General features: G+C 32.4%; 2 protein-coding genes across 2 annotated transcripts in view; one reads left to right on the forward strand and one right to left on the reverse strand.

Moving 5' to 3' along the window:
- LOC144545598 (Cytochrome c oxidase, subunit Vib family protein) overlaps nucleotides 1-7,430 on the forward strand; it is a 33,613-nt gene extending 26,183 nt beyond the window's left edge. Inside the window, exons 2-4 of the mRNA XM_078294160.1 lie at nucleotides 5,948-6,020; nucleotides 6,095-6,232; nucleotides 7,141-7,430. Of these exons, the coding sequence (XP_078150286.1) occupies nucleotides 5,955-6,020; nucleotides 6,095-6,232; nucleotides 7,141-7,257 (321 nt within the window). The 5' untranslated portion in view covers nucleotides 5,948-5,954 and the 3' untranslated portion in view covers nucleotides 7,258-7,430. The remainder of the gene's footprint in view (nucleotides 1-5,947; nucleotides 6,021-6,094; nucleotides 6,233-7,140) is intronic.
- Nucleotides 7,431-9,062: 1,632 nt separating this feature from the next.
- LOC144545601 (cinnamoyl-CoA reductase 1-like) lies at nucleotides 9,063-13,465 on the reverse strand. Its single transcript, XM_078294165.1, has 5 exons — nucleotides 13,133-13,465; nucleotides 12,884-13,038; nucleotides 12,607-12,795; nucleotides 11,552-11,904; nucleotides 9,063-9,469 (listed from the first exon to the last, which is right to left on the reverse strand). Exons 1-5 carry the CDS (start codon nucleotides 13,275-13,277, stop codon nucleotides 9,280-9,282), a joined length of 1,032 nt encoding a protein of 343 aa, XP_078150291.1. The 5' UTR covers nucleotides 13,278-13,465; the 3' UTR covers nucleotides 9,063-9,279.
- Between the last annotated feature and the right edge of the window lie 1,308 nt (nucleotides 13,466-14,773).

Consider the following 14,773-nt stretch of genomic DNA (forward strand, 5'->3'; position numbering starts at 1 on the left):
CTTACCGACAATCTTACCGACAATATTTCTAACTTGGAAAATTCACCAATTTAAATGCTCCCCGTAAAAATATAGTTTCAGATTCGATACGCAGCCATTGTAGAATGCTCATTAGATAATAATCTTTTTTAAAAAGTAATAATAATAATTTAGATGATAATCTTGATGGTCCAATCAAACAGTAACAAAGGCACTACGCCTCTATACATACAGTCATGCATGCATGCCAAGCAAAGAAAGCAAGACATGTGTGGCCGCAAATATGGTTTCTTTTTATTTATTTTTTTCTTTTTGAAAGCATCCATCACATGGCAATGGCATGAGAAGAAATTTGGTTTGATGAATTTAGACTCGTGATGCCTTGGAAAGAACGCTAGCGGCCAGCATGCCTTCTCTAATTGGGCCGCATTTTTGCTTTTTCAGGTGGTGATATGAAAAGAATTTGTTTCTTTTAAAAGATTACGGGCTACTTCCCCTCTTGCGTCTAATCTCTAGCTTCATCTTTATTTATATTTTTCTAAGTTATCTCCTTTTGTTTTATAGGCCATTTATGCGCCATCTTTTCAGAATTTTTTTGTACCATTCGGAGTATTATAGTCCGTGGGGTCAAAGAATTTGCATTAACAATGCATATTTATCTTTTTTGAAATGAAATTTAACAACCAACAAAGTAACTTCCATTATTTCTGTTTCTGTAAGTTCTAGTTAAATATATAGGTCTAATTAATAGCATTGCAACAATTTTATCAACAGGCATGTTAGGGATAGAATTATGATGGGACAACGATAACCTATGTAATCCGATACTCCTATATGTGTTATGTATCTGTATAAGATACGTATCGGATATCGACATGCGTCCAATAATATAGTCTCGATATATATTAAATACGTCAACTGGCATATTATATACCTTCTTATACGGTCACTGATACAACACTAATACATCTAGATACACATACACCAACGACATAGTCTTTCTACAAAATTGAACCCAATGACATGTACTAGCGGTCCAACACATACAACACATACAACAATGACATATGCGCGCACCACCTATGAACCACATGCCAAAAACCATTTTTCTAGCGCCATGCAGAATCAAATCTAGATTTTGTGACACAGTAACATACCTCTTTACCACTACACTAACTCACATTTGTTATTAGAAGCTAGTAATTATGATATTTAATGTATACTTGGGTTATCGTATCGTATCACATCCATAATTTTGATATTTTACTTATATAATATATGTATTGAATTAATAATATAATTAAAATAAAAAATAATATACATTAGACATATTATACATATCTTTGATTTTTAAAAATTATCGTGTCGCCATATCCGTTCAATACATACCCATGCATGTGTCGCCATATCAATTCAATACATATCCATGCATGAATCAATCATGATTTGCACACTCAGAAAAACACTCACTCTAGATGACGGCAGGAGATCGATCTCACAATTTGGTGTTAATTATCCTACAAATTAAATTGATCTTCCAAAAAACAATATAAAAAAGTTGGGGCTATATACTTATCATTTTATCCTATTTGTAGGATAAAATGATAAGTATATAGCCCCAACTTTTTTATTGTTTTTTGGAAGATCAATTTAATTTGTAGGATAATTAACGGCTACATACTTTTCATTTTATTTTTCACATTGCAAATTACCAAAGACTTAATTCCAAAAAATTATATAAGTTTTTAAATCGATTTATTTGAAACCTATTAGGGCCCGTTCGGCAGCCCAGTAGGGAATAGGAATGGGTGTGGGAATCAAAAATTTTGAACTGGATTTTACTGTTCACCATGGGAATAAAAACTTAGCTCTGAGCAAAAAAAAAATTTCCTCACGGTGAACAGTTGTTCACCGAACGGGCCCTTAATCTATATTTTGTGTAACAATATTGTTGGGTTTAAACATGAAAAGTAAAATTAAGTAATGGAATACTAAAAAGGCTTCACGCAAAAATCGTTTCTATCATTTTTGTAATCTAAAACTAAGTGTAAATCTAGGAGGCCATTGTGGTCTTTTCACCATTAATGTTTTTAACCACCTAACTATTTAAGATATATTTACAAAAGATTCTCCATTTAAATTTAAAATATGTAATCTTTCAGTAAATATATTATTTTTATCACTGAACAAAAGCTAATTATTTATTTTTTATATAAAAGTCCTTATTTTCTCTGTCAATTAAAAGTCACTATCAAAATTTCCCACCTTTATTTTTCTAGTTAATCTTTCTCAATCTCTATTTTTGTACTCCAATCATACTCTACATCATTTTCTTCGTTTTCAAAGTACAAACAGTCGATCTGAAATGTTCTACATGATCTTCATATTAAAAAATATTTGGAGATCGAATTTTATATATTTTTAATTTTTTTACTATATTTTTAGATAGGTAAAAAATCATTGTTTCAGATAGTCCATAATCTTTTGAAAACAATGATTTTTATCTAAAGAAACAGTAAAATAATTACAAAAAATTATAAAATTTAGTCTCCAAACACAATTTAATACAAATATCATATTGACCGGTTTAGATCGGCTATTTGGACTTGAAAAACAAAGATAAAAATGTAAAGCATAATTGGACACAAATCTAAAATCTAATGGTATATTTTAACCCTACTCTACTCTCCCATTTGACAAATTGCAAGATCTCCATGATGGTTGGTTGGAGAAGTGGGCCTCACCACGTGGCAATACCTAAAAGAAAGCACAAGATGTGTGGTCTGGATCCCATGTGGCTCCCTCCAAGAACAAATCCTTTTATGGAAAGTTTCACAAAAATAACAATTAATACTTTAATATCAGAAATAGAATGTCTTATACAGTGCAATTTTGTCCATAACTTTCAAAGATATAACAACAGAGAGCCTAATATAGAAATTTGATTCTCTACATATGATTTCCTTTCAGTTATTTAGGATGAGCGAGCCTATATATACTATTCCTTATTAACACCTACTTGTCGTTGTATTATGTTTACTTTCTTTAACCATTGAAAAATTTAAACTTTAATTAATTAATCATAAAATCAGTAAAAAAAACATATATGAAGAAAAAACATATATACAAACAAAAATATACGAAAAGTATACATGATTAGAAAATTAACCACATTTATTATTTGCAATTCTCTAATAAAAAAAAAGTATTTGTCATATGCAAAGTAATATAATATATATAATATATTTTATGAAACTTTGAACTGTTTTTTTTATTCATCAATCCTATTAACAGTAAAATAAATACATACATATAATTGTAATGAAACATGATTGACAAAAATATAGCAAATTTGTCAATCTATAACACCAGAAAGAAATTAACTTTTACAAAACTCTTATATAATTACCAAATTAAATTCATTTTGTTTAAGATGAGAAAACTTGAAGCACAATTTTTGAATGTCTAAATTCTTTTTTCCAACATATAATTAGTACTAAGATCAAATTAGTTTGAATTAATTTAACCACGTTTGAGGGGTCTAAACCAATAAAATTTAAAAAAACAATTATGGAGACTGCAATCCAAAATCAAAATAAATAACTGGGGACCAGACTACATATATGTTGATTATATATATAGCAATAATATTAATTAAGAGCACTCTTATAAAGATGGCATGCTTTATGAAAACATGCATGCATTACTTTTAAGAAAGGTTAGTTAAGAATAAGAATACTAACTAACAGTTGTATAAATAAATAGTAAAAGCAATAACCAGAATCCCAATTAATGCTCCACTAGCTAGAGAGATTATGCATTCACAGGATCTTCAAATTACGCTGTTCAATTATATGCATTCAGAGCAATAACCCCAGGCAGTCAGCATAAAACAGCAAGATTCGCTTGTATTTGGATGAAATGATAATAGCTAGAATAGAGAGTTATTTTAGAATAGTGGCTATTCGGAATACTAATGTGCATCCAAATAATATTTTTGTTATTCGGAAGAGTTAGAATAGTTGCTATTTTTTATTCCTCGTAAATATTGTAATAGCTACTATTCGAAAGTGGAAAGAGAGAGAAAATAAATGCTTCCTTGTTAGATTTCCGCTAACACAGTCCCGTAATTATAAAATTGACACCACTTCTATTATCTCCATCTCGTGACAATTCATTTGAGACCTCACTTGCCTATCTTCTCTTAATTAGCACCTTGTTAACACTATCCTTTATCGGTTACAGCTATTCACTATTCCAAATGTATAATCCAAACAACATTTTTACTAATCCGAATAGCACTATTTTTATACTAATCTGAAAATCACTATTTTTTTTTATTCTCATTTGCTATTTTTAAATTTCACTATTCTAGCTATTATAACTTCCATCCAAACGTACCCTATATATTTTTTATTTTAATATGATATTGGTGCCAATATATATATTTTTATGGTGAGTTTAATGCACCTGAATCATAAAAACAATAGCATACATAGCAGCAGCAACAACAACAATTACTCTCCGTAGAAGAACAAACGAGTCACTATAAGTTACAATTTGAAAGGACAAGCACAAAATAAAAGAGGTCAGATTCTCTAACAAGTCAATTGGAGAAAAGACAAAACTTTTATTAATTTTTTGTATATGAAGCGCAGATAACTTGGCTAGAAACAGGACCAGATTCACGATTTTCGTTAGGAGGATAAAAAAAATAACAAATTGAATTTAAATATTTAATCGGGTTTAAACCTATGAACTAATTGGGTATTCTTTAAAAACAATACTTTAACTTATATTTTCCAATACTTTAACTTATAACTTATGATGCTCTAACTTATAATTCTAATAATTACCAATTATAATTTAATTTTAACTATAAAATCTGAATTACAAATTACAAATCCGAAGGGAGCAAAAAAATTCAAAAGAAGACAAAATATGCCGGAACATATAGTTCTCCATTAAAACTCAAAATCCAAAAAAAGCAGTCTCATGTGTCGGCCCGCCCCTATACTGAAGTAATTTTTTACTGCTACTATTATTATTATTATTAATATTAATATTGTTGTTGTTGTTATTAATAATAATAATAATAATAATAATATAATATTATTATTATTACTATTATTATTTTATTATTATTGTTATATAAAACAGGAAAAAGAACTCGTCATTTTTTTTCCATTCCGGAAACCCAGTTCATAGTGGTAACATACAATACCAACAAGAACAAGATGAGACGTACAGGTAAATATTTTAACAGGACATGGTTTTGACATCATACAGCTTACAAACAATATGTAGCAATATTTTCATTCTATGGTCCATGCGATGCTTGAAGTAAAAAATGCTCTGTTAAAATCTTTGAAATCTTAAAAAAAAAAAAAAAAAAACTACATCTCTAGTACTATGAGAGTTTTTAATTTGATATGGCAGTTTCTAATTCAGTTTCAGAGATTTATGAGAGTTTCTTATTTAGAAACTATGCAGAAAAGTTTATTATTTAAGAAACGGTTTATAAACTCTATACTGACCAAATGATTGGCTGAAATTATTTCTCCTTTTAATTTTATTGCTGACATGGCTTAATAGAAACTCTAAAATTAATTTTAGGGATGTGAGAATTAAAAACTTTAGAGAACATAATTTCTAAAAAGTAGTTAACAGTTATTTAGAAACTCATTTGAGTTGCTGGGATGTAGATGATCATAATGAAAATAAACAAGCTACTAATTTAATTAACTGGTGAATTTAGTCATAACCAGTATCTTCTCTAACAAGGCCCAAATATTAAATCTCTTTAGATTCATTACCATAAAGAGCCCAAAAAGAACTTAGTCATATATAAAGGCCCATCCAAAGAAACCAAACAGATGAAACCCATCAACCAGCCCATAAAAGCCCATATTGTTTGTGAAGTAAGCCCAGCGTTGTTGATCAAAGACTAAAAAGAGAGCAGGATGAGGGAGGAGATGGGATCGAACCAAGGCGGCGTCATGGCGGACGTTCTCTCCAAGGGCCGCGACAATTGCTACAAGGTAACAACGCATCTCTCTCTCTCTCGATCGATCGATCGAGATTTGATGTTTTTCTTCTCTTGTTATCATTGAAGGCGAGGGATGCGTTCTACGCGTGCGTAGAGAAGGAGGCCGACAAGCAACCAACGGAGATCGCCACCGCAGGGTTGCTCTTTCCTTCTCAGTGCAAACAGTCACGTGCTCTCTACGTCTCCTCCTGCCGCGCCTCCTGGGTATCTCATCTCCTCATCCTCTTAACAGAGCAGTTTTGGCTTCATGCAGTGCTTGAACCATATGCAGCGTTGTTTTGATTCTGTACACTGTGCACTGCATGAAGCCAAAACTGCTCTGCTAAAATATTTACCCTTTATTTTTAGACTGTGCTCCAGAGCAGTGTGTTAGGGAAGAAAATAGGAAGGAGAGGTGTAAGCCAAAACTGCTCTGTTAAAATCCGGCTGAATTGACTACTTTTCTGGTCGAAATAATGAAAACAAACTGGATTATCAGCAGTTCCAATTTTTTCAGTTGAACTGTGCCAGTTTGGCCTGGATTCTACGAATTCGTTTCCCCTCAGGTTACCTGACTGAGTAGAATTGAATCGGACGGTCCAAAAATGGATTAGCACACATCTCAAAGCACAAATAATCCTGCCCCTCTGTCATCCCGAATCCCTACCAGCTGAGAGTAAATCTGAGCCGTCCGTTTAAATTGTGTTGAGTCCGGTACCTGGGAGGATACGGATCCTGGATTCTACTGTCATGTCAAATAGTAAACTGGTTTCTACTGTCATGTCAAATAGTTTGGTACTGGTATATAGCAGGTGGTACCAGCCACTATTCATGCCAGTATTCTTCCTTGAGTGAGGATATGGTATTCAAAGCGCAGATCGATATGTGCTATGGATTCATATCAATTGTTTCCAAAGCCAAACAGTCGATCTGAACCATTCGTCGTGATCTCCACATGAAAATGTACTTGGAAACAAAAAAAATTATTAAGTGTTCTGCAATTAAGTTTGGTGCATATTAGGGAACTGTACCTACTTTTCCCAATAGGAAATTAAATTTTATTTTAGTTGTACCATAAATTTCCTTCCATGCTCTAAAAGTGTAACTGATCCTTTACCATGTAATATATTTAGGTGAGGCATTTTGATAGACAGTTCTGTGCAAAGAAGCGTGTACAGAGGCTTCTAGATTCTGATGATTCGAGGCGGGGCCCAATGACGCTCCCACAGCCTTCCACTTTCAAGACCTAACTTTTTTCTATAAGTTTACTGTATTATTTTTTCATTTTTTTTTTCCTTAGTGAACTTTTAGTTGTGGATATCTGTACTGTGTATGCACTCTTATGAAGCACCTAGTGGTTATCTTGAAGGGAGAATATCTCAGCTGATATGAGAACAAATCATGTGGAGATTCTATTGATGCATTTGCATGTGTTTTTTTTTTTTTTTTTGTCATGTTTAGTATGACCATTTTTTAAGTAACTTACAAATGCTTAATTTGTTTTTTAAATATAGTTTATACATAAATGCTTACAGCATTTCAGCTGTGCATGAGTGGTTTTTTAGTTACTGATATGTATACAAAACTAACAAAATCAGACAACTTGGTTAGTGGAAAGAAGAAACAAATCCAAATTTACGGGTGTTCATTGGAATCCAATTTATTTGGTTTCAACTAAACCAATAAAATTTGGATTACATAGGTTGGTTTGGTTGAATTTTTGAATTACTTTGGCTTTTTATATTTGGTTTGGTTGAATTTTTGAATTACTTCGGTTTTTTATATTTAGTTTGGTTTAAATTTTTCTTATTTCAGTTCAATCTAACAAATCGATTGATATATATATGTTGATATTTATTTAAGGGGAATTTCACGTATACGGTATACCCCTCAAAAACTTTAAAATTACGTATTCATCCCTCTAAACTTTAAAACTACATATTTTTCCTTCTAAAAATTAAAAACTCACAAATTTACTCATTTTATTGTCTTTTATATTAAAACTCATTCTAAATTTATATAATACCTATTTTACCCTTTATTAAAAGCATAAAAAGCTTGTCATACTCAAATTTGAATCTAAAGAACCCTCTACCATTCGAACTGCTTTAAGATCTGCGTGCATTAGATTAGCACAAATCTTGAAGCGAACACGCATAGATATTGAAGCGACGTGCACAAATCTTAATGCGATGCGCGTGAATCAGAATTGTTTTAAGATCCATGCGCATTAGATTAGCACGAATCTTAAAGTGAACACACACAGATATTAAAGTGACACGCTTAGATCCTAATGCGATGTGCACAAATCGGAAGGTAGAGGAACCCTTCGGATACAAATTTGAGTTTAATGAGTGTTTTATGATTTTAATAAAAGATCAAATGGGTATTTTATAAATTTATAATGACTTTAATATAAAAGACAATCAAATGGATAAATTTGTAATTTTTTTATATTTTTAGGGGGAAATACGTAATTTCAAAGTTTTGAGAGGAAAATAAATAATTTTGATGTTTTTGAGAGGTATACGTGAAATTTTCCTTTTGTTTAAAATTTACTTGCTATTTACTTGAATTACTGGATTTTATCTTTTTATTTCAGTTTGATTGATATATATGTTGATATTTATTTATATGATTATCAAATGCATTTATGTATGTATTGAGTTTTGACTTTTAAAATTAATCTCTTCTTTCGGTTCAATCAAACAAATCAAAATTTTTTTTTTTTTTTTGATACGGTAATACCTTTAACAAATTTAATTCGATTGGTTTGATTAAATTTTTAAAAAGCAAATAAAATTTTAATTTTAACTATTCAATTTGATTTTAACCAAACCAACTATTTGCACACCCCTATCCAAATTTCCTTGTTATAAGGACAACTTTTCCATGATTTCAAAAAAAAAAAAAAAATTTAATTTTTTTATTTAATATTGGTATTTTCAATGTTAGATATGAACCAAAATGCCTCAGAATTAGAAACATTGATAACTCTAATATCATAACCTAGCGCAAGTCTTATCAGGAAATCAACAAATTAATTTAGCACAAATTTACGAATAGGAAAGCTGTAATTTTTTGACCAAGCCAAATATCATTAGCTTGCATCAAAATACCAGATTCAAAGTTTTTTCAGCACAACATAGATTTGCAACACCACATACTTACAAAGCACAGCTTCTCCATTACATAACAGAGGAAAAGCTTGCCATAATTAAGTTACATAAATTAACATCTCTTTTTTTTTTCCTTTTTTTTAAGAAAAAACACTAATTGAGCATGAAATTCGCCGAGAAGTGATTCGATGGACTCATGATGGGAAGATGGCGTTTCTCTTGGAGGCTCTTCACCGTTTCATATAACGACTCTGACACCGGCGTGAACTCCAATCCGAGGTCTCTCAGACGCTTGTTCGATATCTTGTATGGTTGCTTCCTCGGGTTCACTTCATCAGAGCATCTGCATGTACAAGCAAAGAATTATTACTATGTCAAAGAAAATTTACCAAAAACAAAAGAAACATATGTTACCAAAACAAAATGAGGGGAAAAAAAAAATTGGAGTAGATAGTTTTTTATGTAGGCCCAATGGGCCAAGGTAAAGCCCAAGAAGGAATGGTAGATGATGATTGCATGACGTAATCACTAGGTAAGCTATACGTGGCACAATGTGCTACAGTCACTTCATAGTGCCACGTGTGACCCACCAACCATGCAAGTATATATCAGAGCAAGGCTCCTCTTTAAGCCACAGCCATAGCATGGTTTGTCTTACTGGGGAGTAAAGCAAAATGTAAAGATATGAGCTATCTTTTCTTGAACAGGACACTTGTACCATTATTTTTAATAATAATTAAGAAATGTTAGGTTAACTTGAAGTTGTTTAATCATAATTAATTTATAGAAGACTCTTAGAACCTTGTGGAAGCTTCATAATGTGATAAGATTGTTAACAAAATTATCTTCAAAAGTCCTTTTAACAAATACAAATAAATTTTGCATATACACTGAAAATACTTGTAATTTTATTTAACAAATCTTAAACAAATTTTAGAAACATATCACCTTGATCTTCTATGTATTAATTAGTGGCCTAATAAAAGGACAACAAAAGAGTAAAAGAAAGTGACTTTTTTTATCCTTTGGTAAAAACAAAAGAAAAAACACTAGATATCTAAGTTCCTCAACCACCTCATGCATCTCACCAACTCCAACATATACTTACAACAAGCTTTCATTCTTCTATGTCTCTCTCACAACAATAATTCTACCAAATTGTCAAAAGGTTCATTAATTGTTTTTATTTGTTTGATGGTACATGCATGCATTGTTGAACTTTCACAGACTAATTTGTGGCTTCTTAGAACTATTTTGATCAGCTAGAAGACCTTCAATTTATGTGAAGGATTATTCAACTAATTAGATCATGTGAACAATATTTGCCAAAATTGATGGATTTTCTTTAAATTTCCTTAATTACCACCACACATGTGTCAATATAAGGAAGTACCAAGATGTGGTTGAGTTCTTAAGCCGGGCCAACACGGTACTATTAAAAAATATCAACCTGTCAGAGTATGTTGACTTAGAGCATGCAAACAATATTTGCTAAAATTGGTGGATCAATTATCTCTAAATTTCCTCTCCACCAGACATGTCAATATAAGGAAAGTTCCAAGATATTACTGAGTTCTTAATAATTATCTCAACATGATACTATTAAAATCTATCAAAATATCATTGACCATCTGTTTTACACACATATCAAGTTGTACAAAATTTAATTACATACCTAACATATCTGCATGTTTAAAAGCATGTCTAAAGTTATATGGTTTAAAAAAATTCTCCAAATTTATTGTATGTGAAAAATAATTCATTCTGTTTTGTCTCTCTCATTTCCAGTATTATATATAGTGTACCAAATAGTTTTCTCGTCAGCAAGTTGAAGTGAGTTGGTTCAACTGATCATGAAACCACACCACTACCTCAAATTTTGTTCCTTTCTTTGCTCCAATTTGTTTCTTACCTACCAAAAGTGGACCTAAATGATTACTATAGTTCTACTTCTTTCATTCAATTCAGTGCACGCCTTCTCTATTTCCCATCCTCCTATCTACTCCTCTTATCTTTTAATCCACACACAGTGTGTAACTATATATCCAAATGGCCTTATTACAATCTCTTTCACACTCCAACGTTTCTTGTGATCTTGGTTGCTATATTTTTCTTACCATCAATTCCGTAAATTAATTGTACACTGCTCATATGATTTTATATTAAGAATTTTACAACCTAGTATTTGAATGAGAGTTGGTGACCTGTCATGATCGAGGAAGTATATGTACGTAGAGATTATGACTAAAGGATTACTATATTATATATAAATTACATCACATATGCTGTAATTTATTGTGGATATCTAATGTGGACATGTTATTGTTACGATATTTTATCTTTTGGAAACAATAAAATTGTTACAGTAATCATTAACACAAAATTTTATATGTTAAAATTTTAAAAAACAAGGTCTTGCACTTACTTGGTAGGGATGGGGTACTCTGGGAAGTACTTGGCGAGGATGCGAACCACATCTTCCCGATGGAGCACTCTCTCGGCGCACAAATACCGACCCGACGCCTCCTCCGCCTCGAAGACTCTGACATGTGCTTGAGCCACATCTCGCACATCAACGTAAGCCTGCACGGCGTTGGTATACTTCTTTGCCGAGCCGTCAAGGTACTTGAGTATGTGCATGATGCTTGCATTGATTGTGTTCTGAAGAAGTGGTCCGATCACGAGGACCGGGTTTACCACAACCAAGTCGACGCCTCTCTCCTTCGCAGCCTGCACGGCCGCCTGCTCGGCCACGGCCTTGCCATAGCAGTACCAGTTCTGAGGAGAACAGGGAACTTTTGTTATTTTGATGTCATAAAAAATATTTAGTAAAATTTTATTTTTTATTTAGGAAAGGTGAGAAACTTAAAATAATTAGAAAAAAAAAAATCACCAACCAACTCACTTAAAAAATACTCTCCTACTAATTCAACATCTTAGACAATATCATTTGTGGTCCAAAATAGAGACGAAAAGGCGTAATTATAACAATTAAACTAAGTCAGATGTAAAGAGGAAAAAGCTTGTAGGTAACAATACAATACACGTGGCACATATTAATTAATTTCAGTACAAAAAAAGGAGAAGTTTATACGTTCCAACTTAAACTTGAAAAGAACCAGATTACTAAAATGGCACATATTATTTGAGTAGGTCCATGAGATCGACATGAACAAACAGTACCTCGTTGAGGGTTTGGTAAATAAAACATTTTAATCATTATTTAAAGTCCTTCTAAAACTTTGGAGTATAATGGTAGGGTTACAAACAAGGGCGGAACCAGGACTTGAACTTGGGAGGGCCAAGCTGCCGAAAAACGAAAGAACAACTGCATGGGGGGTGCCAATCGGTATGCATCTGTAAAAAACCACATAAAAATAACCACCCCAGTAAGCACTTCCTCCTCGGTTGGGGGGTGCCTGGCCCCCCCCTTGCACCCCCCTGATTCCGCCCCTGGTTACAAATACATGTTGTAGTTACCTTTGTTTTCTTGCAGAACTCAAGGTCACTCCAGCACGATTCGTCGACAACTACATCCGGTCCACGGTTCGGGTTCATTGTCACCGCTCCGATAGAGGAAGTGAACACGACTCGACGAACCGTGCCGACTTCAGCAGCCGCATCTATCACATATCCGGTGCCTCTCACCGCTGGCTCTACCATTTGCTCCTGTGGAACCATTAAATAAACTGTAAGAACCAAAATAAAATGAAGTGCATGTATCAACTATCAAATATGATTTTATCATGGTTCATACCGGGTCGTCGGTAACCGGGGATGCTGTGTGAAATACACCTTGACAACCTTCGATAGCGAGGCGAAGCGCGTTGTAGTCAAGCAAGTCGGCTTTGCATAATATAAGCCTCTCTTTTGCACCATCAAGGGCCTTCAAATGATCATTCTTTGGGTCATCTAAAAAAGATAAAAACAAAAATATATATATCATCAGTTGTCTATGCATGCATGTTATGTTAAACAAATGAATGTAAGCAAGAACACGCATTACCTGGATTCCTCACTGTTCCCTTTACAGTGTACCCCTTTTCTAAGAGGAGCTTAACCAACCAAGAGGCGATGTAACCTCCTGCACCAGTAACACAGACGGTTTTTGCTTCTGCACCAGCTAAAGTGGTAAGGTCTCCAACGGTCATTTTGTTAATTCAAGTATTCTTTTAAGTTTGTTTTGTTGGTGTGGTATGATAAAAAGGTTTCAGTTGTAGAAGTTGAATGAAAAAGCGTGTACTTGAGATTAAGAGAAGAGAGTAATACTGCTTTGGTGAGATGATCAGGTAGAGATCAATTGTGGTGGGTCGGTGGATTTGGTAGGATTTGGGATGGAATAGGTATGGTTATAAAGGATTGAAAAAGGGAATAAGGTGCGTGGCATATGTAAGAGTGAGGTGAGATGCGGTAGGTGAAATAATGGTAATTGGCTTTTGTTGTAAGATTAAATCAACTGCAAATTAACTATCATTTTCTTAAGGTATCTATACTACTAATAGTTTCTTTTTGTGTCATGGTCATGCACGCATGTCCTGCTTGTTTATATATATATATATATATGCGCTTTACATGCTTTGGTATTAACAAATGAATAAATATATATACTTCTTGATTTTGGTGAGATATTGTTGTTACTCATTATGTTTGTATCATTATTTTATAAGAAAGCAAAGCATTATTTTACTTAGGTAGAGAAAAGATAGAGAGATAAAGGTGAGAAAGATAAAAAGGATAGCAGAGAAAGCAGCAAATTTGAATAATAACGGATTTCATTCCAAAAAAAGAAGCATGGCTTTATAAAATATATTTATACATTTGAACACAGAGGAACAAATTCTATTTATTTGCACGTGTAACAGTGTAAGATTCCGCAAGAATTAATTTCAATTACCTATTGTAATAGTCATTGCATTCATATATATTAATTACTTACAGTGATTTTGGTGGGATATATACATCCTAATTAAGAGCTCTGACACAACCGCTTAAAAATGTGAATAAAAAAATGTACAAGTTTAAAAAAAATAAGAATACTCCTAAGATAGTAGGCATTCCATCTCTTGCCATCCTATCTATATATAAACAAAAATCTTATTTATCAAAAATCGTTTAAAAGATTAATAAGAAGTTGTAACTTGGGAGATTCAATTGTTATTTTTGGAAATAGGCTAAGTTTGTAGAGTACTTTGCATGAAAGTGAAAGGAATACAGAAAGAGGCCAACCAACCAACAAGCTGGATTTTCTCAAAAAAAAAAAAAAAACCAACAAGCTGGATTTGATTGGAGGAGGTAAAGGGAACTAGGGAAGGTAGTTCATGTTTAAGTACTGCTCTAAAATTATTTTGAATTAATGTCCATAAAATTTGAACTAAACATTTGATAATAACTTGGTCTATCAACTTGGATATATACTTCAGCCAATTTTGGAGTTGGTAAATTTAATTGTCAATTAGGTATGATCAATTCGAGTTTATGGGTTAATAGTGTAGCTATATGAAAAACTTGACGTTTTAATTGAAATTTTTTATCGCAGATTTGAAATTCGAAATTTAAAATTCAGATGAAAGATTCTTATATTGTAAATATTAATTAAAATACCTGGAGGATTTGATTCCAATTTTACTCAAAAAAATTACATATAGGA

This window comes from Carex rostrata, chromosome 28 (genome assembly GCF_964058835.1).
Source record: "Carex rostrata chromosome 28, lpCarRost1.2, whole genome shotgun sequence".
Classification (NCBI taxonomy): Eukaryota; Viridiplantae; Streptophyta; class Magnoliopsida; order Poales; family Cyperaceae; genus Carex; species Carex rostrata.